General features: G+C 46.6%; 1 protein-coding gene across 1 annotated transcript; it reads left to right on the plus strand.

The window, feature by feature from the left end:
- The first annotated feature begins 15,567 nt into the window (after positions 1–15,567).
- On the plus strand, positions 15,568–20,528 carry CYTL1 (cytokine like 1). Its single transcript, XM_002688425.6, has 4 exons — positions 15,568–15,850; positions 18,320–18,364; positions 18,512–18,640; positions 19,871–20,528. Exons 1-4 carry the CDS (start codon positions 15,695–15,697, stop codon positions 19,952–19,954), a joined length of 414 nt encoding a protein of 137 aa, XP_002688471.1. The 5' UTR covers positions 15,568–15,694; the 3' UTR covers positions 19,955–20,528.
- The last annotated feature ends 373 nt before the right edge of the window (positions 20,529–20,901 follow it).

The following is a 20,901-nucleotide window of genomic DNA, read 5'->3' on the forward strand; positions in this document are numbered from 1 at the left end:
TAACTTTTTTTTAATTTTACAATTACTTTAATTTGTATTTCTGAGGCAAATACATTCTAAGTTTACTAACTTTGAATATAAATGTTCTCAAAGACCCTTTAGCTCTCTGAGTATGAGTCCAAGTTTTTTCTGGGGATGCCCGGCTCTTATTCCCTGCCTGGGGGGGGGCGGCCCTGACAAGCCTCTAGAGTCCAGCTCAGTCATCTCCTTATGTGCAAATAACCCCCAACTGCCCCCCCACCCTTCCCACCCCCCCAGCCCCAACCCCACTTATTGCCCAACCCTGACAAAGTCAAGTGTTCCTCCTCTACCCTCCTGTGGCAGTAGGGCATCCCCTGTTCAGGCAGGACATACGTGGGAAGGGTTTGCCTGAAATATTGGAGAAGGAAGCATTATTGTTCAATGAATTGTCCTTTTCATAGCCCCTTCCTCCTGTCTGCATGATATGCCAATCCCTCCTCCAGCCCCTACAAGGACTAGGAATGTTTCAGTCACCATTTGCCCATTTATTGAGCAATTATGTGCTTATTAGTATAATAAGCATGTTACAAACAATCACTTATTTTAATCATCCTAAAAGATTATTTTTCTTTTTAATATCCAAACAGTAAAGGCTCAGAGACAGATTCATATATTCATTTCTTTGATGAAACTTATCAAGACTCCTATGTAATGGTTGCTATTGGGTGCTAGAAATAAAATGAAGGAAGGAAGTATGTTACAGATAATTTAATGGTGATATGAAGTTGTGTGGTTGTGAAATGATGTCAATGGTGAGTGATTGAGCCCAGCATATCCAGCAGAGGTGGTCAGGCTTTAATCTCTGAGTGTTCAGCCATGTACTAAAATCCACTCCCACCCCCAGGTGAGTCTGCAAATATAAGCAGAGTTTTCCAAACATCTGTGGGACTCTGGAACCAAATTTATATTTAACCACAAAAATGCATTTTTATTATCATTCAAAGGAAGTCACTGATGGCCAAGGAGGGAAAGCAGACATCAGCCATCAATAGAGAATTCCATGAAGACTCTTGCCCCTGACTCTTGCAGGACTTCCGTGGCAAGACTGCCACAAAAATGCATCTGCAACCCTTGTCTGATGATGGAGCCTGAGAAGAGCCCAAGATGCTCCTCAAGCCACCTGACAAATTTACTCAAGGGCTGAGACCAACTGAAGAATCAGCTGAATGAGTGTAACGATGCTAAAAAGCTTTTTGGACTATAACTGATTAACAATGTTGTGATAATTTCAGGTGGACAACAAAAAGACTCAGCCATACGTATACATGTGTCCATTCTCCCCCAAACTCCCCTCCTGTCCTGGCTGCCACATAACATGAGAATTTGGGATGGACATGGACACTCATTATACTTAAAATGGTAATGAAAAAGTCGTACTGTATATAGGACAGGGAGCTCTGCTCGATATTTTGCTTATTTTTGAACAATAGTTCAAGCAGGAAAACATGAAGATTATTCTGAAAAATACCTGACATGTACACAACAGGCAAAGTGTTTTTAAGTGTGCAGATTGATTTTTTTTTTTGCAAAACATGGGACAAAACTGTCATTTTGACAGCAATAGCAACGATAAGAAATCTGTCGCAGGACACACTGCAGGAGTGTGGTATTTACAAAGGCTATTGAGCAAATGTGTTCGATATGTCATTCATTCATGAAATCCAAGGGAGAATAGCAGCAATATTTCTGGACTCAATTGCTGTGCTGGGTGCTCAGGATTCAGCTCGGAGTAATACAGAAGGTGTACAAAAAAGAACAGGAAATGGACAGGGAAGCATGAGAAGCTAGGGGAGAGAACACAGCAAGTGGTTCCTCTTGCCTGGAATCAGAAAATGCTTTGTCAGGGAACAGACAGTCCAACCACCAGAAGTCTGAGCCTCATTGCATTAGGGTTGGGAGCAGGGAATGGTGTTCCAGGCATGTGAATAGTGTGCTCAGAAGCCCAGGCATCATAGAGAAAATGACACGTTTGTGGCACATTTTTATTGGATTGTAACCGATTGACAATGATGTGTTAGTTTCAGGTATATTGCAGTGAGCCGGTTATACATATGCTTATATGCGTGTGTGTGTGTCTCTGTGTGTGTGTTCAGTCACTCAGTCATGTCCAACTCTTTGTGACCCCATGGACTGCAGCCCACCAGGCTCCTCTATCCATGGGATTTCCCAGGCAAGAATACTGGAGTGGGTTGCCATTTCCTCCTCCAGGGGACCTTCTCGACCCAGGGATCGAACCTGCATCTCCTGTGTCTCCTGTATTGCCGGAAGATTCTTTACCACTGAGCCACTGGATCACAACAAACTGGAAAATTCATCAAGAGATGGGAATACCAAACCACCTTATCTGCCTCCTGAGAAATCTGTATGCAGGTCAAGAGCAACAGTTAGAACCAGACATGGAACAACAGACTGGTTCCAACTTGGGAAAGGAGTACATCAAGGCTGTATATTGTCACCCTGCTTATTTAAGTTATATGCAGAGTGCATCATGAGAAATGCCAGGCTGGATGAAGCACAAGCTGGAATCAAGATTGCAGGGAGAAATATCAATAACCTCAGATATGCAGATGACACCATCCTTATGGCAGAATGCAAAGAAGAACTAAGGAGCCTCTTAATGAAGGTGAAAGAGGAGAGTAAAAAAGCTGGCTTAGAACTCAACATTCAAAAAATGAGGATCATGGCATCTGGTCCCATCACTTCATGGCAAATAGATGAGGAAACAATGGAAACAGTGACAGATTTTCTTTTCTTAGGCTCTAAAATCACTGCAGATGGTGACTGCAGCCATGTAATTAAAGACAGTTGCTCCTTGGAAGAAAAGCTATGACTAAGCTAGACAGCATATTAAAAAGCAGAGACATTATTAGAGGTCCATCTAGTCAAAGCTATAGTTTTTCCAGTAGTCATGTATGGATATGAGAGTTGGACTATAAAGAAAGCTGAATGCCAAAGAATTGATGCTTTTGAACTGTGGTGTTGGAGAAAACTCTTGAGAGTCCTTTGGACTGCAAGGAGATCCAACCAGTCAATCCTAAAGGAAATCAGTCCTGAATATTCTGATGCTGAAGCTGAAACTCCAAAACTTTGGCCATCAGATGCCAAGAGCCGACTCATTGGAAAAGACCCTGATGCTGGGAAAGATTGAAGGCAAAAGAAGAGGGCGGCAGAGGATGAGGTGGTTGGATGGCATCACTGACTTGATGGACATGAGTTTGAGCAAGCTCTGAGAGTTGGTGATGGACAGGGAAGCCTGGCATGCTGCAGTCCATGGGGTCGCAAAGAGTCGAACACAACTGAGCGACTGAACTGAACCGAACCGAACTGAACTGACTGAGCCACTGGAGAAGCCTATACATACATACATACATATACATATAATTTTTCCCTTATAAGTTATTACAAAATATTGAGCATAGTTTCCTGTGCTATGCAATATGTCCTTGTTGGTTATGTATTTTATATATAGTAGTTTTGTATATGTTAATCCCAAACTCTTAATTTGTCCCTCTCCTCTGCTTTCCTATTTGGTAACCATTAATTTGTTTTCTATGTCTATGGGTCTATTTCTGTTTAGTATATAAGTTTGTTTTTAAGGGGCACGTGTTTTACAAATATGTGACTCCCATGCATAAGAGGTTATTGTTAATAGTGTAGTTGTTGAGAAAGTCTTGATTACTTTCCATATATCTTCTGGTTCATTTTTCAAGACTAATTCTGTAGATGTAGGAGGTCCAGCTGCTGTTGAAAGCTCTGCTGAACAGATGAATAAGAAAATAATAAGAATGCAGAGATTTAGTTGAAACAGAATTAGGAAGACCTAAAAGTAACAGGCGTGAAATCAGCATGACCTACCTGGAAATGTATGCGATACTCCTCCATAATTTTGTAGTATCTTTAGGGTCCTACATCTCCTGTGCATCAGTGAATTCAGTCCAGTGTGAAAAATAATCTGAAAGTCTATGGTGAGTAATACAGTCTATGTGCGTGTATTTGGCATATTTGGATACCCCCAGCCAATGAAGGTGAGGAGCAAACGGTGAGGAGCATCAGCTCTGGGACCCAGAAGATCTAGGCTTTATTACCAGCCTGCAGGCATATTCTGTCTGAGCCACCAAGGAAGCCCTCCAGCAGCAGCATATTTTTGGCAAGACATGTGACTCCTTTGAACCTAAGAGCCTCAAGAGTAAAATGAGGATTTATACCCAACTCTTGGGATGTTTGCTCAGAAAGTATTGAGAGCTACAGCTAAAAATGCTCCGAACCCATTTCTGCCCTCCTTACCTTCCTGATTCTGTGCCTTAAGCTAGCCGCCCTCTCAGAAACTATGGCCTTTTCATGAAGGGAAAAAGGAACTATTCAAAGAAAAAAGAAAAAAACCATAGTAGGTCACACTTAACACGAATCTTCGTGCCAGCAATGTGGACGCACAGCCAGCTTCTGAAATGGTTCCTGAAGAGGCGAAATGTTTTCCACCCAAGGTTTAAGTCCTTCTTGCCCACTTCCTGCCCTGGGTGTGTGTTGGCTTCGAGGCTTCCTGAAAGGACGGAGGCCAAAACACTCAAAGCGCTTCCCGAGGGAGGAAGCCTTAACCTCGCAAAGGCTGGAATCCGCAGGACCAGGACGATGAATGGAGGTTTCAGAGGCTCTTGTTTATGGTGGCGGTGCTGCAGCAAGGCCTCCCAGGATTTCATGTTATGGGAGGAAAAGGGACAAGGGCATTGTTGATTCATTTCTTCCACCCACATTCTCAGTCCTTTTACCAGGTCCAAGCCCTCAGCCAGCTCCTGGGGATAATGATGGTGTGTCCCAGGGCCCAAACCGCTCAGGGTCCAGTGACTTGAGGAGATGGGGCTGGAAAATGTATTTTGGGGGATGGAAATCACATACACACACACACACACACTCACACACACACACATATGGGTTTTTTTTTTTTAAGATATTTTTGACATGGACCATTTTTAAAGTCTTTATTGGATTTGTTACAATATTACTTCTATTGTTTATTTTCTGGTTTTTTGGCCTCAAGGCATGTGGGATCCCAGTTCCCAGAACCAGTACCCCCTGCATTGGAAGGCGAAGTCTCAGTCACCCGACCATCAGGGAAGGCCCTGGAAATCATATAAATAATAATAACAGCAAGCCCACAGTGCTGTCCCTACCCCAGGCACTGGCTGGTCGAAGGGCTTTACATGTCTCAACCATTTCTTCCTCTCTCAGCCCTGAGCATGAGAAGGGTGATCACCAGCATTGTCTCCATTTTACAGGTAAGGAAATAGAGAACTCATCCAGCAAGAAGGTGACTTAGATCTCTGGTTCGAGTTGAAACCCCAAAATCAAGCTGGCCCGCCACTAGGAAGCAGAATGGTGCGGGGCAGGAGCTGGGGGAGAGGAAGAGGGGGGGTTAGCGTTTTAAGGGGTACAGAGTTTCAGTTGGTGGAGATGAAAAGGGTCTAGAGATGATGGTGGTGATGGCTGCATGACATTGTGAATGTACTTAAACCAGTGAACTTGACACTCAACAGATTAAACGTTTAAAAAAATACTTAATGTATATTTTACCACAATAAACTTTTTTTCATAGGTGCAGGGGAATATAGCATAGCTCTAGAAATACTTAGGACACTGCAGGAGAAATGGATCATCTTTCATTATAAAAGAAATAATTAAAGATGGAAACAGTGGTACCGATTTTTCATAGATTAGGAGCCAAAACCAGTTCCTGGTCTCAGGTCCTAACCTGAAAAGAACTCTGGTTGTATATGCGTGACTCTAATGCAACAAGCATGTTTGTTGAGTTAAACCAATTCTGTTAATTTATTGAAAAGAATCAGTTAAGTGAATCATTTAACATCCTGTAAACAAAATAAAGGGGAAAAGCATCTTTGAATACTATCTCTAACACAACATGTATCTGCTAACAATCAGGGAATTTTCCAGGTGCCGTGGAGCCAGGGTCTGGGAAGGGAGATTACTGTTGAGTGAGCATCCCCCATTCTGCCTGAACCAGCTACCCCACTTCAGTCCTCACAGCCACCTCCCCGTGAGGGGCCTCGGGGCACTGAAATCCGAGGGATCAAAGCACACTGCAAAGGGGTGGCTCAGAGCCCAGGGTGCCCGTGAGCCAACACTCAGGCTGTGTGGCTGGCAGACTGGTCCTGCCCAGGGCAGAGAGGGCACACTGTGTCCATGACCGATGCCTTAAAACAGCAGTCCCCAACATTTTGGGCACCAGGAAGCGGTTTCATGGAAGACAGTTTTTCACGGACTGGGGTAGGGATGTTAGTTTCAGGGCGATTCAAACAACATTGCATTCACTGTGCACTCTATCTCTATTATTATTAGTACATCAGCTCCACCTCAAATTATCAGGCATTAGCTCTCAGAGGTTGGGAACCCCTGCCTTAAAAGCAATGAATCACCACACTGAGCATGGAGAAAAATCCAAAACATCACCTTAAATAATAGTCACCCGTCATTTTCTAAGGAAATTAAGGTTCAGAGATAGGGTAGCAAGCTGCCTAGTATCACACAGCTTGTTAGCATAAAAAGAAATTATTTTCTTCCCACTTGCCGTCACTCTGGCCCTTCAGTTCAGTTCAGTCTCTCAGTCATGTCATGTCCGACTCTTTGCAACCCCATGGACTGTGGCACACCAGGCTTCCTTGTCCATCACCTACTCCCAGAGCTTGCTCAAACTCATGTCCATTCACTCTGTCCCTTAACAAATTTTTATTGAGTTCTTTCTCTTAGTTGGCAGGGTAGTGGGGTATTAGCAACAGAGAGTTGAGCCAGCTTGTCTGGTTTGAACCTGGGCTTCACTCTAATTAATTGTGTGACCTTGAGCAAGTTATTCAAGTTCTTGCCTTGCTAGTGCCTCACCTGTGAAGCAGGGATGTGACGGTACCAGTGGTCACCTGGTTGGGGTTTTCTGAGGGTTGCCGTGGCTCGTGTGCACAGTGCCCTAACAACAGCACTAGATGCTCAGCGAGCTCTGCACCCATACTGGCCGCTGTCAGTTTCCAGGTCCTCAGACCAGGCCTGGTGGGATGCGACAACTTTTATCGCCTTTACTTCATCTTAGAGCATCCATCCAGGGTCTCTGCTCAGCCTGGGGACACAGTTCCTCCATCAGGAAATCCTGAGTCTGATACACACACTGGTAAATAAACCACTGAAGGGCAGCCTGGGGAGTATTACACATGTGTTATTAAATTGAAAAATTATAATCCTCAAGGAATAATCTTCAAGTAAAATGTACTGCTTGTTGTATTTGTTTTCTATTGCTGTGTAACAAATTACCACAAACCCGAAAGGTAAAGTAGCACCCATTTATTAGCTATTGGCCCTGGAGGGCTGATGTCTGGATGCAGTCAGCTGGGCTCATCGCTGTGGGTTGCATTGGCCTTTGTTGCATGTCTGGGAGCTCTGGGGAAGGATCTGCTCCTGAACTCATTCAGGTTACTGACAGACCCAGTTCCTTATGACTGTATGACTGAGGCTCCCATTTCTGGACTGGAGGCCAGCCAAGGCCACTCTCTGCTCCTAGAGGTTGCCCCGTTCCTTCTTGTGTGGCCCTCTCCACCTTCAAACCAGCAGTGAAAGTCAAATCCTTTCTACACTTGGAGTCTCTCTGACTTCCCTTTCTTCTACCAACTTGGGAAAACTCCCTGCCTTTAAAGTGTTGGTGTGATTGAATCAGCTCCCCTGGGTAATCTCCCTTTTTCAAGTAACTCAAAGTCAACTGATTAGTAATCTTCAGGACATCTGCAAGATTCCTTTTGCCATATAATTAACCAAACCACTGAAGTGATGTTCCATCCTATATGGGCTCCACCCACACTCAAGGGGATGGGGTTCTACAGGGGTCTGGAGGGCATGGTCGAATTCTGTCTACCACAGTCAGGCTGGACTAGGTTCTGCTGTTATAACAAACAAACCCTAGTCCACACCACAGGTGGGCTGGGGTACAGCTCCAGGTCTTCATCTCAGCCACCATCTCTGACTCTGTGGTCGCATCGCAGAGAGAAAGGGAAAGTAGCAAAGCATGCACGGGCTCTTAAAGCTTCTGCCTGGAAGCAAAACCCATCATGTCCTCTTACGTATCATTGCACAAAATAACTCAGGTGGCCTCACATAATTTCAAGGGGCCAGGGAAGCTCAATCCTGGCATGGGTTCAGGAAAGAGGAAACTGGATGTATTTGATGACGAGCACCAGGGATTGCCACAAAGGGTGAATCATCAAAGAGAAGGCAATGGCTGTGAGCACCAGTTCTCCAGTGAGCACTCTGCTGGTTACTATATCATTCAGGACCTTTTTCTTTGCAAGACAGAGAAAAAAACCTCACTGAAACCAGCTCTAACCAAAAAGAAACCCTAGGTCTGTAGCTAGAAAAGACCCCAGGATGGCTTACAGAGTCCATGGGGGAATTCCAGGACTGGGCCCCTGGGACTAGAATCAGGGAGGTAGTTCCATCAGGACTCATTCAGACTCCAAACTCATTCAGGTTACTGACAGACCCAGTTCCTTATGACTGTATGACTGAGGTTCCCAGTTCTCCATCCATCTCCCAGCTCTGCTTCTGGTCTTGACAGTGCCTCCAGCACAGCAGCTACTCCAGCACAGGAGACATAATTACTGGCAACCACGTGGGAACACTGGTGGAATGAGAATGATTTCCTTCCTTCACCCATCAGTTCATCCCAGGGAAGGATGCTAGCTGGTAGTGGTAAAGAACCTGCCTGCCAATGCAGGAGAAGAGACACGGGTTCTATCCCTGGGTCAGGAAGATCCCCTGGAGAAGGTCATGGCAACCCATTCCAGTATTCTTGTTTACGAAAATCTCATGGACAGAGGAGCCTGGTGGGCTATGGTCCATGGAATCACAAAGAGCCAGACAGGACTGAAGTGACTTAGCATGCATGGGCTATCACCATTACCATGGTGGGGAGGGAAGAACTGGCTTAAGATGGAGTGAATGACCAAGGTCCATAACTGGGGGCGGGGAGGGGTGGGGCAGGAAAAATGAAAATAAAGAAATGAAAACCACAGCCCCCGCAGTCATTCCAGCCATTTCATGTTTATTTCATCTTCACAGGAACTCTGGGCGATAAATGTTATAAACCCCACTCTTCAGAGGAAACCAAAGGGTGACAAGATTTGCACCATTACATAACAGAAGTGAGATTTAAACTAAAGTCTGTATCCCTCCAATGTCTGCACTCTTTCTGCAAAGCCAAACTGGAATTTTTCTTGAAGGACTTGTTCTGAGTCTTTTCTGCAAAAACAGACCCAAAGAAAACGTTTGGGAGAATTTGTCTTGCACACTGTTCCCTATTAAAATTTGAACCTATGTTTTGAGGCTTATAGAGGGGTCTCTATTCTAAAGTGTGGGATTATTTTCGGAATTACTGCCCCAAAGCAAAACCCGGCCTCGGTGTTTGTCTTCATTCCTTCACTCTGGACCATGTGGGCCAACTTTCCACTGGGGTTTGCCAAGAGCGCAAGCAACAAGCTCAAAATATAGCACACAAACAGGGGGATACGTGAGGCTTTTAACCAAAGGAACACTGCTGTCAACAGGAACCCTGGAGGCAACATTAAGGCTAGTTGTTCAAGCTACACCCCTCCCTCAAATACCTCCCAGCTGTCCCTGCTGGGTTAGGACGGCACAGGCATCACTGGCCCCTAGTTTCTAACCTCAGAATGCAGGCAGGAAGGAGGGACCCGGAGGTGGTCTCTTTGCTAGAGAAGTGGCCTCCACCACCAGCCCCTAAGGTCAGCATCTCAGACTCCTTGTGTGTCTAGAGTAATGTTTTTCACAGGATGGAAACTGCCACCAGGCTCTTCCAATGGCTGGCAAAAACAGCTACTGGCTGGAATTTGGGCAACAGAGATCTGAGATTGGCCATGGCCATTTCAGCCTCGACTGCCATTATAAACAGGTATAGGGCAAGAACACACAGAACACTTGAAAAGGTGTGATTCTGTGTCTGAGCCAAGTAACAAAGAGTTCCTATTTCTTCTGGTCTGTTCAGGAATTTCCCACAACTCCCTAGGGCTGAGAACACAAGTATTTCCCTCATTACCTGCATCACTTATGGAATATGCCAGTCTGAACAGCCAGGAGGAAAAAGTTGAGAGCTTTTTACCTAGAAGTACTAAAAAGGAGTCCCAGACTATGAAAACACAAGATCACAAGACAGACACAGTAGGCTCTACTAGCAGCACAAAGCTTAGGATTTCCTTCAGTGGTCAGGGGATGAGATGGCATGTGTCCTCCCTGGACAGGGATGGGATAGCATATGTGATAGACTCTACTGGCAGCCACTTTGTGACCACACAGACACCTGGATGCAGTCAGTCACATATGTGTCAGTTCAGGTTCAATCACAGAAACAGAAGCAGAGACATTATAAGAGATTATTTTACCCTAAAGAATCAGCTGACATGGTTGTGGTGGATGGCCACGAAAGTCCAAAACATCAGGGCAGGCTGTGAGGAAGGGCTAGCTAGAACTCACAGGGATGGACTGAATCTATTCCATAAACAGAATTTCTTCTCCTTCAGGGAAGTTCTTCTTCTTTAGCTCTACTCTTAACATTGTTCAACTGATTGAATCAAGCCCACCTAGAACATCTAGAATAATTTCCCTTCCTTAAATTCAACTGCGTGTAGACTTTGATCACATCTACAAATACCTTCACATCTGGAGTAGCATGTGGTTGAATAACCAGGGATTTTAGTCTGGAAGAGCTGACATGTCAAAAGACCATCATAGCATGGAATAGGGACACAGAATAAGATGATTTCCTGGTGACTTCTTTGAGTTCCTAGATCAAACCATTCCTGAGCTCCACACTACTGCCAGTATGTTTCAGTTGAATATTTTAAAAAGTCTGGCCATGGGTATCTCAAGCTGTGTTTTCTGTAACTCACAACTTTTAGTCCTAACTGACACAAGAGGGGCCCAAACAAAGGAGGTGATAGTTCTGAGCAGACCTTTCAAAGAGGGCTGGGTTCCAATCTGGATTCCAGCTAGTGGGAGACACATTGATACAGACCAGGATGGATAAAGGAACAGTCATTACCATTTAGTGGGGAGATGTTTACAGGCCTCCTTGCTGTGGACAAAAAGACAGATAGGAGATTTGCTCTGCCTGTAGGGGATAGATGAACAAGTGGACATGTCAAAGCCAAGGAGAGTGAAGGGGCCATGGGAGCCTGTGTGAGCAAGTGGAAGGAACCTAATCCAGCAAGGCAGGCTTCCTGGAGAAAGTGACATTTCAGCTTGGTCTGGCAGGTAAGAAGAAACAAACCAGGAACAAGCAAGGCTGGGGAAAGACATTGCAAGAAAAGAGAATGGCACATAAGAAGGCCAAAGATCACTTGCACGCGGTAACCACAAACCCTAGGGATTGCTAATGCTGTGTGATTCAACTAAATTTACCTTTCTGTGCCTCAGTGCCCTTGAATGATGAGACTAGACCGAATGCATTAATCCTTGCACAGGACTTGGAAGAAGGCAGCATTCCAGGATTAGTTTATCATCACCATCATTACTGCATCATTGTCATTGTCAGTACCTGATAAAAAGTGTGGGAAAGACTGGCAGAGATGGCTAAAGAGCTTGGCGTGGACCAGGCCACAGACCTCAGACAATCTTCCAGGCCTCAAGGAACCAGGGGAAAACATGAAACAGAGGCCAGCCAGCATGAATTTCTGCTTTTGGAATGGCTACTGGAAGGAGAAAGGACCCTGGGCAGAGAGATGGTAATAGAGATGTAGATGTAATTGTGGAAAAGGATCTTGAAGTCATTGCCCATGGGAAAATGTTTATGAAATTGCTTGCTTAGAAAAAGAGTCGATGCTGAGGGACAGGGACAAGCGGTGACAGACAGACAGAGGGCTGAGAACCACCCAGGGCTGTTCTGTAATAGAAGGTACTGGAGTTTTAGATCACAGAAAAGAGTCTTAAAGAGTAATGAGCTCCCCATCCAGGGAGGTATACAAGCAGACTCTGGATGAATGCTTGACAAGGAAGCTGTAAAAGAAGCACAAGCTTCAGGCGGGTTGAGGCAGATCATTTCCAAGTTCCTTGCAGCCTTGATCTCTGTTCTCCTACAGAACCCCAGAGAGACAGTATATTAGTTTTCTGTTGCTGCTGTAACAAAATCACTATAAACGGAATGACTTAAAACAACAGAAATTGACTATCTCACAATTCTGGAGGGCAGAAGTTGGGTCTGGAGGCTCTAGGGAACGATCTTTTTTTTTTTTCTTTCCCCCTTTCAGCTTCTCATGGCTTCCTGCATTCCTTGGCTTGTGGCCTCTTCCTCTGTCTTCAAAGAAGCCTGCAGCATAGCATCTTCCAAATTCCCTTTCTCTTTCACTGTCTCACACTCCCCTATCCCTCACACCCATGCCTGTCCCACATCCCCACAACACTCCTCACAGATGGAGCCATCACCAGGGAGTGGTTCCTGGGACACCAGGATTTTCACCCCCTTTCCCTTGTTCAGTGAGTAAATTGGTCTTCCCTCTCCTTGCTGAGGACAGCATTCCCATCATCCACTCTTATCCTAATGTCCATCTCAGGCTTGCACACACTAGATTCTCAATAAATAAAGAAGAGTCCGGAGAATGAATGAAGAATCCCTTTAAAGAAAATGCCTGGAAGATACCATTCTAGCTGAGAAGCATTCACACCCTCATTAGCTGTGGTTGTTCAGCTCTCCTGGCATGATGAAGTCCCTGTGATGGGACCTCTGTTCCTCACCTGCATCAAGGGAGTTGGGAGGAACCTTTGGAAGAAGACAAAGGCTTTAGTCTGTGGGGAAATTCCAGCCTGGATTTTTAACATTCACATTCCAGATGGTATAACCTGATGCTGAAGGGGCTGGGGAAGGGGCCGGAGAAGGGGGCTGGCTATAGGAGGCAGGGCAGTGTCACAGGAGACCTTTGTGAGCAGACACACACGGGGGAACCCCGGGACCACTGGCATCCAGGCAGGGTCTAGCCTCTCTGCCAGGGGAGCTGAGTCAGGCTGTGCTCTATGCATTTCTTAATGAACTTGTGCCTCGCTTTGAGTAACAAAATTAACAGCCACCAGGTTAATTCAGCAAAGCTTTCCTGAGCATCCGCTCTGCCCAGCTGGGTGCTGGGTGCTGACAAGCCAAGATGCAGAAGGCGCACATGGCGCGTGGGAAGACAGACAGGATCCGCTCAGCAGGATGTTTGGTGCTCAGGGTGCAGAGGGTGCTTCTGATTTGCCCAAGGAGCCCCATCAACAGCAACACACGTGTCCAGGGTGGAACCAGACAGGGTCTCCCTGCGACACATTTATCTCACCATCAAGCGCGCAGAAACGCCTGTTTGCCAGCACAGCGACGTCTCCTTGATCGGACGGTCCAAGGACTTGTTTTGCTGCATGGGTTTGTTTTTCTTCCCTGTCCTGAGTTTAAAGCTCCTTCGATGAGCACGTCCAGAAGCCCTGGGGCGTTTCAAAGCAGACTGGAATTCCCGTCTGGGGCTGGTTTGTCTGCCAGGGACGCCCACACCCCAGGCCCCACCATGGAGGGAGTGAGGAGACCCCTTCATTCAGAAGGAAAACACATCTGTGTTTGCCACTTGGACCTCCAGAACACACACAGTTCTGCCCAGTCTGAGAGGGCACCCAAGAGGCAGTCCCCAGGCCCTCTCACTTAAAGTGTTTAGAGAACAGGCTCTAAACCAAACAGGAAGGGAAAGCTGTGATCCCTGCCTGGGGCTTGAACACAGAAAAGTAGCAAAATAGAACGTCAGGGTGGGAAAGGACCTCCAACTGCCCCAGGAGGTGCTGCTCTGTTTATGGACAGAGGATGGGCACCAGGGTCAGGAAGTGATTTTTCAGGGCAAACAGAGACAAGGACGGGCTGGAGCTGGACTTTCATCCCTGCTGTTGATCCTCGATGCCGCCCCACATCCAGGACACCATCCTCCTTTCCCTTAACCCTCTGGTCCTCCCCATGGGTTGTTTTCTTCCGGGAATGTGTGCCCAACTGACCCCTCTTTTGCACCCCCTGCAGTGAGACAGGCTTTGGAGACAGGCAAACACAGGTCTACAGCTTTGTCTCTCCTTATTGACTTTGTGACCTCAGATAGTTTCATTGTCCCTGAGACCCTCAGTTTTTCCATCTGGGAAATGGGAATAATCCCACCCACTTTACTGACTTTCTGTAAGGTTCGTGACATTTGTGACAACATCTGTGTAGTGGTATAAATTAGGCTGATGCCTCATGCTGGTGCATATTCAATGCTCGGTGTTAAAGAAGAACCTTCTTCTCCTTTGACAGCTCCTTCTCCCAGCTTGTTCCTTGGTCTTGGGCAGCCCAAGAGCTCAGTCCCTGACAGCAAGAATCCTGCTCCTCCCCAGTTCCACACTGTGAGGTGGGAGAATGGGAAACAGGTAAAACACAGAGCCTCATGGGATCCATTTGCCTCTAGCTTTACGACCTTGGGCATATTGCTGGAACTCTGTGAGCCTCGATTTTCCCACCTGGAAAATGGGACTGTTTTCTGTCCCTGCCTCCCAGGGACGCTTGTAGGAAACGAGACAGTGACATTAGCTCCGGCTGTGATAATAGCTCAGCATCTTTTATTCCTCACCACGCTCTTATCATCCCTAGTTAAGAAGAGAGAAGAGTTAAGAAACTTGCCCAAGATCATCAAAGAAGCTGGTGACCACTCGATCCACTGAGCACCTAAGCGCAGCGCTTACTCCTTTAACCGGTACCCACGCTCCTATGTTTACAGGAGAGCAGCCTGCAGAGCATCATTGCTAAAAGAGACATATTTAGGGGACTTCCCTACTGGTCCAGTGGCTAAGACTCTGTGCTCCCAATGCAGGGGGCCCAGGTTCGATCCCCAGTCAGGGAACTAGATCTTGCATGCCACAACTAAGTCCTGGTGCAGTCAAGTGAACAAAAGAGAGAGAGACATTTGGAGAACCCACCCTTCCCGAGGGTCTGCTCTGTACCAGGGCTCGTGCCAGGAGCCTGGCGTGGACCAGCCTGGGGGATGCTCCCACACCCCTACCTCAGATACTAGCATGAGCCCATCTTCCAGATGCAGAGATGCAGCTGCTCAGAGGGCAGCTGGCCAGTCAGTGGCGGGTGGATAGTGATACCCAGCTGCCTGATCCCAAGTTCTGGATCACTGATGCTCGATCCATCACTTCTGGTCCCTTAGCCCCATTCCATCCAGTTCTGCTCCAAGAGATCAGTCAGTTTAAAAAACAAAACAGTCCCCATTCTAACTGAAAGGGTTGACTGCCCCAGGGTTGAACCACCCACTCATCCATCCTGTCTCTCTCTCGTCCTCCCTTCATCTACCAGTCCTGCCACTTCAGGAAGAGCGCCTGCCAAGAGAGAAAATTCTATTGCACGTTGTGTGAGAGAAAGACCCCACTTCCCTTCCAAGTGTCCGGCACCCCAGTCCAGACAGCCTCTTCTCTCAACAGGGGTGGTGGGGGCTTCAGGTCTGAAAGGCTCCAGTGTCCCCCAGCCAGGTGGGCGTGGCCTTGGCCTTGGCTGGGCCCCACAGGAAACAGAGGAGTCTCGGAGGACCACCCCCAGACCTCTGCTTAAAAGGGAGGCTGGCCTGGGCTGCAGTCAGGCCGCCTTTGCACCATGACAGCCCAGGTGTTCCCCCTGCTGCTGCTGCTGCTGCTCCTGGCTGGGCTCCCCACCACACGGCCGACTCCCCCGACCTGCTACTCTCGGATGCTGGCCCTGAGCCGGGAGATCACCTCTGACTTCCAGAGCCTGCAGGCCACCGAGCCCTCGGTGAGTGCCCTCAGCCCCCACCTGAATGAGGATGGGAGGTCCATGCAGACCCAGTTCTCAAAAATTTGCCTTTGGACTGGGGGCTAGAAGGGGACCAGGGGTGGGGGGGAAATGCTCTTTTCCTTTTCCAGTCAATGTTAATTCCCAGGGTATTTGTGCTTTAGTCCCATCCTATTAAATGACCATCGTTTCTGCTTCCTCTTTACTACAAAGAAAATGCAATCCAAGACATCAAAACTTTTGTTTATAACTAGTTGACTCAATGGACATGAGTGTGAACAAACTCAGGGAGATAGTGAAGGACAGGGAAGCCTGGCGTGCTGCAATTCATGGGGTCCCAAAGAGTCGGGCGCGACGTAGCGACTGAAGAGCAACAAGCTAGCAAATATCAGAGCATCTGTTTTAAAATCTAAAGACAGACAGACAGAGAGAGAGAGGAGAAAAGTTCCCATAGAGTGTAGAACCCCAACTTAAGGAGGGCCAAGGAGTTCAGCTTCTTTATTCTCCCCACTAACCAGTAGGAGCTGATGGGGTGACTCCTGAACCGGCCCCACCTCTCACCTGCCATGGGACCTGAGCAAATTATCTAGCCGAATCAGAGAATCTCAGCATCCTGAGCTGTGAGACACACTTTGGGCAGCTGGAGGGTTGCAAACTGGAATGCAGACACAGTCTGCCCAGTGTAAACAACCCTGGACTTCAGCCACTGTTCTCACTGCTCTGTTAAGCGGAAGACGCAGGGGCTTGGAACCCAGAGTCTCTAAGGGGCCACCCAGAGCTAAAATCTGGCCTCCTGACCACTCTTCCAGCGTAGATACAAACTGAATTAAACTTCAAAGCTCTGGCAAAATTTAAAAGTGTCCCTTCACCACTTGTGAACCCTTCACATAAGATGCACTGTTCTCAGATGTGGGGCTTATGGTACCGTGACACCTCCTTCGTGTTTTCTTTTTGAAAGTTAAATAATGCGTATTTTTTCGTAAGTTATGAAGCTCATACAGCTTGAAAACAGTTGGAAAAGGCACAAGACAAAGAAGAAAATAAATATTACTGCAATCCTACCACCTAGAGGTGACCTGCTGCCATCACATTCAGAGGATAGGATTTCAGTTCTTGATCTGTGCATAGGTATCCAATCCAAGTGTGTGTGTGTGTGTGTGTGTGTATAGACAAATCGAAACAAACAGCACAGCAGTTCTGCAATTTACTTTCTAACAATGCCGTCAAAATAATATTCCTTTGAAACAGCACTTGGTTGTTCTGAAGCACCCTAATTTATCCACAGATTCCTTGCTATTAGATGTGTCGAGCACTGGTGCATAGAGCGTGCATGTATGCTAAGTCTCTTCAGTCGTGTCCGACTCTTTGCGACCCCACGGACTATAGCCCACCAGGCTCCTCTGTCCATGGGATTCTCCAGGCAAGAATACTAGAGTGGGTTGCCGTGCCCTTCTCCAGGGGATCTTCCCAACCCTGGAATCGAACACTCGTCTCTTACATCTCCTGCATTAGCAGGCAGATTCTTTATCACAAGTGCCACCTGGGAAGCCCAAATACGTAGAGCAATCATCTTTAAAAAAAAAAAAAAAACAAAACATGATTTTAAAACTTAAAATGCATAGATTCAGAGCTGGAAGGAAGTGGAGAGATTATGTGTTCTAACTCTCTAGCCTCACAACTGGGAAACTGAGTCACCAAAAAGAAGGAGATCTATCCCCGGCAACAGGGAATTTACTGGTTGGAAAAGACCAGAATCTGGGTTTTCGGGTTTCGGGCCAGCACAGAAGCAAAACTAAAACAGAGTGATATAAAAATATAACTATATATACAGCTTTCTATTCCTATAGCATATGCTACATGTACTACTATATCTAGATTACAGTTATGCGTGCATGCATGTTCAGTCACTAAGCCATGTCTAATTCTTTTGCTACCCCGTGGACTGTAGCTTGCCAGGCTCCTTTGTCCATGAGATTCTCCAGGCAAGAATCCTGGAGTGGGTGGCCATTTCCTTCTCCAGGGGATCTTCCCAACCCAGGGATCAAACCTGCGTCTCCTGCCTCTCCTGCATTGGCAAGGTGGTTCTTTAGCACTGAGCCACCTGGGAAGCCCCCAGACTATATATATAGAACTGTATATATATAGTTATAACTGTATATATACATGTTCTATGTGTATATATATATATATACACACTTACATATTTATGTACATCTCCCTCTCTCTACACGCATATATGAAACAGTTCCCTAACTCATAGTATATGACATAAAGTTTGCATTCTAAATTCTAGAAGAGCAGTTGACCCTGGGGGAATGTGGCAGACAGCACAAGAGTGTATGTGCATGTCGGCATCAAGGAAGTCCCTGGGGACCTGGGGCTGGGCCAGCTGCCTGGGGGCTGACAGAGACTTCTGTGACAGGGGTGTGTCCCTGTGGGCATCCCAGAAAGCCACTTCCCTTTCCACAGGAGGCGTGTGTGAGATACCTGCCCAGGCTGTATCTGGATATACACGTAAGAGCGGTCTGCCTGCCGCAGGGGGTTGGGGGGCAGGGTGGGGGGTCGGGAGACATCCGGTGAAGAAGGACCAGCCGGCCCCAGCTCCTGGCCCTCTGACTACTGACTTCTCCCACGAGACCCCTCCCTGTCATCCACTCGCAGAATTACTGCGTGTTGGCCAAGCTTCGGGACTTCGTGGCATCACCCCACTGCTGGAAGCTGGCCCAGGTGGACGCTTTGAAGGACAAAGTGCGGAAGCTGTACACCATCATGAACTCCTTCTGCAGGAGAGTGAGTGACGCGTTGAACATTCTTTTCCTACTTGTTATGGGTCAAGAAATTAAGAGACGGGTTAGAGGAACAGGGGAATCAGGAGGAGAAAGAGAAAAGCTTATGGGGTGCTTCCAGTTCACAAAGCCCTTCCTCAACCCCGTTGCTCTTGCCAAGTGCTGGGGACTCTGGACAAGGCTCCCCACCTCCACCAGCCCCACCTGCAGCACCCAGGACCATATGAAAATCGTATAGAACAGATTCTGCCGGCAGTCAAATGGGGTGGGATGAGAACTGCGGAATTCTGAGAACTCCCATGTCCTGGAGAGCGGGTTAGAGGAGACTTTCTAGGGGAGAGGCTTTGGGTGTGCTCTGTGATGGGAAGAGTCCGCATCAGAGGGGAAGGAGACAGGAAGAGCAGAGAATCAGCACTGGTTAGATATAGAAAGTTGGGTCATGTGGTCTTAGGGGCACAAGCTTCAGCATCAGGCAGACCTGAGCCCCTGTCTTCATAATAATTGAAGGATATTATGTTGGTAGGATAATAATACTTACACCCTGACCATGTGTGTGCTGGGCGCTGCAGTAACTCCTTGGTAATAAGATCTCTAGCAAGGCGATTAAACATATAAAGAAGGTAACTACACATAGAATGCCGAGCACCAGGCCTGACCCAGGAAACTTTAGTACTCAGCTATTAAGATTTCTAGCTTTAAGTTTTATTAAGATTTGTTTAGGCTTGATCCCTGGTCAGGGAACTAGATCCCACACACCACAAAGAAGACTTGGCATGGCCAAAAGAATAAAAATAAATACATATTTTTAAAAGATGTATTTGTTACTTTGCATCGGGGATGAGACATGCATTTCCTACTCCACCACTTCCCTCTTCATTCCTCTCTCTGCTTGGTGGTGCTGGGGAGAGAGGAGGAAAACATAATTGTAATACAATCTGAGAATGCTACTATTGACTCTGAAGTGTTTGAGGGTGAGACCTACTGCTGTTACTCCTGGTATCCCCAGTGCCTGGCCCCAGAGTTGTTGCTCTTTACCCATCTATCCATCCATCTGGTCAACCAACACACACACACGTGAATTCAATAACAAAGGAATATGAGATTCAATGGGTGAAGTTTTCACACAAAGGGGAACAACTGAACAGCCTTTGAGGATAAGCAGGAGCCCTATTGCTGTGCATGAGTTCTGTGGCCACCTTTAGTGATGTTCCTGTTTATTGCACATCTTTTTCAGGATTTGGTGTTCCTGACGGATGACTGCAATGCGTTAGAATACCCAGTCCTAGTAACCACAGTCCTCCCGGATCATCAGAGCTAAGGCAGCTCAGACCAGAGACAGAACCTGGGCGAATGAAGTTATGTCAGCTGCCCAGACACAACAGGCTAAAGCCGTGGCCCCCATAGCTCTCCTTGAAACTGTCACGAGTTTGTCTTCACCTTCTGAAAACCACAGCTTGTGCTCCCTAACCCTTGAAGTCAATTCTGAACATAATTAGAAGCTTTGCTTCTCATTCCCCCTGTTTTTGTCTTGCCAGGATGGTTAGATATGCAAGCATTTGATTTGGTCACTGAGAAGAAAAGAGCAAATCAGCTTCTCTCATATGAACGGTCAGCTTCCAAACAAGCAAAATAGTATGTTTGTAGTACTACTTCAATGGCGTAGTGGTACCATTTTTCTCTCTTGATAGAAACCAACTTACATTTAACCATGCTTCTATTTTACACCTTCTCCAATTGCAAATGTTCCTTACAGTTAGCTTTCATTTTTTAGAAGAAATTTCACTGCCTGTAAGATGTATTTGTAAGGTTTGTAATGACATAGTGCTGACGGGAACCACTCTTTCATTGAAAGGTGATGAAAATCAAATAAAGACTATCATTACAGTGAGAAACACCTGTCCTGCTGTATTCCATCCAAGGTGGGTGTCAGGGTGTTTATTTCCTGCCCTTTCTGCAAGTCGCTGCTTTTAGCAAGATACGTCTTTCTCCCTCTTTCCATCGAGCATAGGTATTTCTTGGTCTGTTTCAAGCCACTTGTGTAAATCTGTTTTCAAAGTATCAGAAGATGTTGCAGTTTATGTTTGAGGAAGACTGTATCCTGCATTGTATCCATGGCAGTGCGGTACCTGACATTTCACAAACATCGGTTCAGCGAGGTTTCATCACAAACCTAGACATGGGCATCATAGGAGGCTGGGGCTCGTGTTGGTTAGGTAACTTGCCCAAGGTCAGCAGCTGGTAAGTGGGGATTCTGGATTGAACTCA

Source organism: Bos taurus, chromosome 6 (genome assembly GCF_002263795.3).
Source record: "Bos taurus isolate L1 Dominette 01449 registration number 42190680 breed Hereford chromosome 6, ARS-UCD2.0, whole genome shotgun sequence".
NCBI lineage: Eukaryota > Metazoa > Chordata > Mammalia > Artiodactyla > Bovidae > Bos > Bos taurus.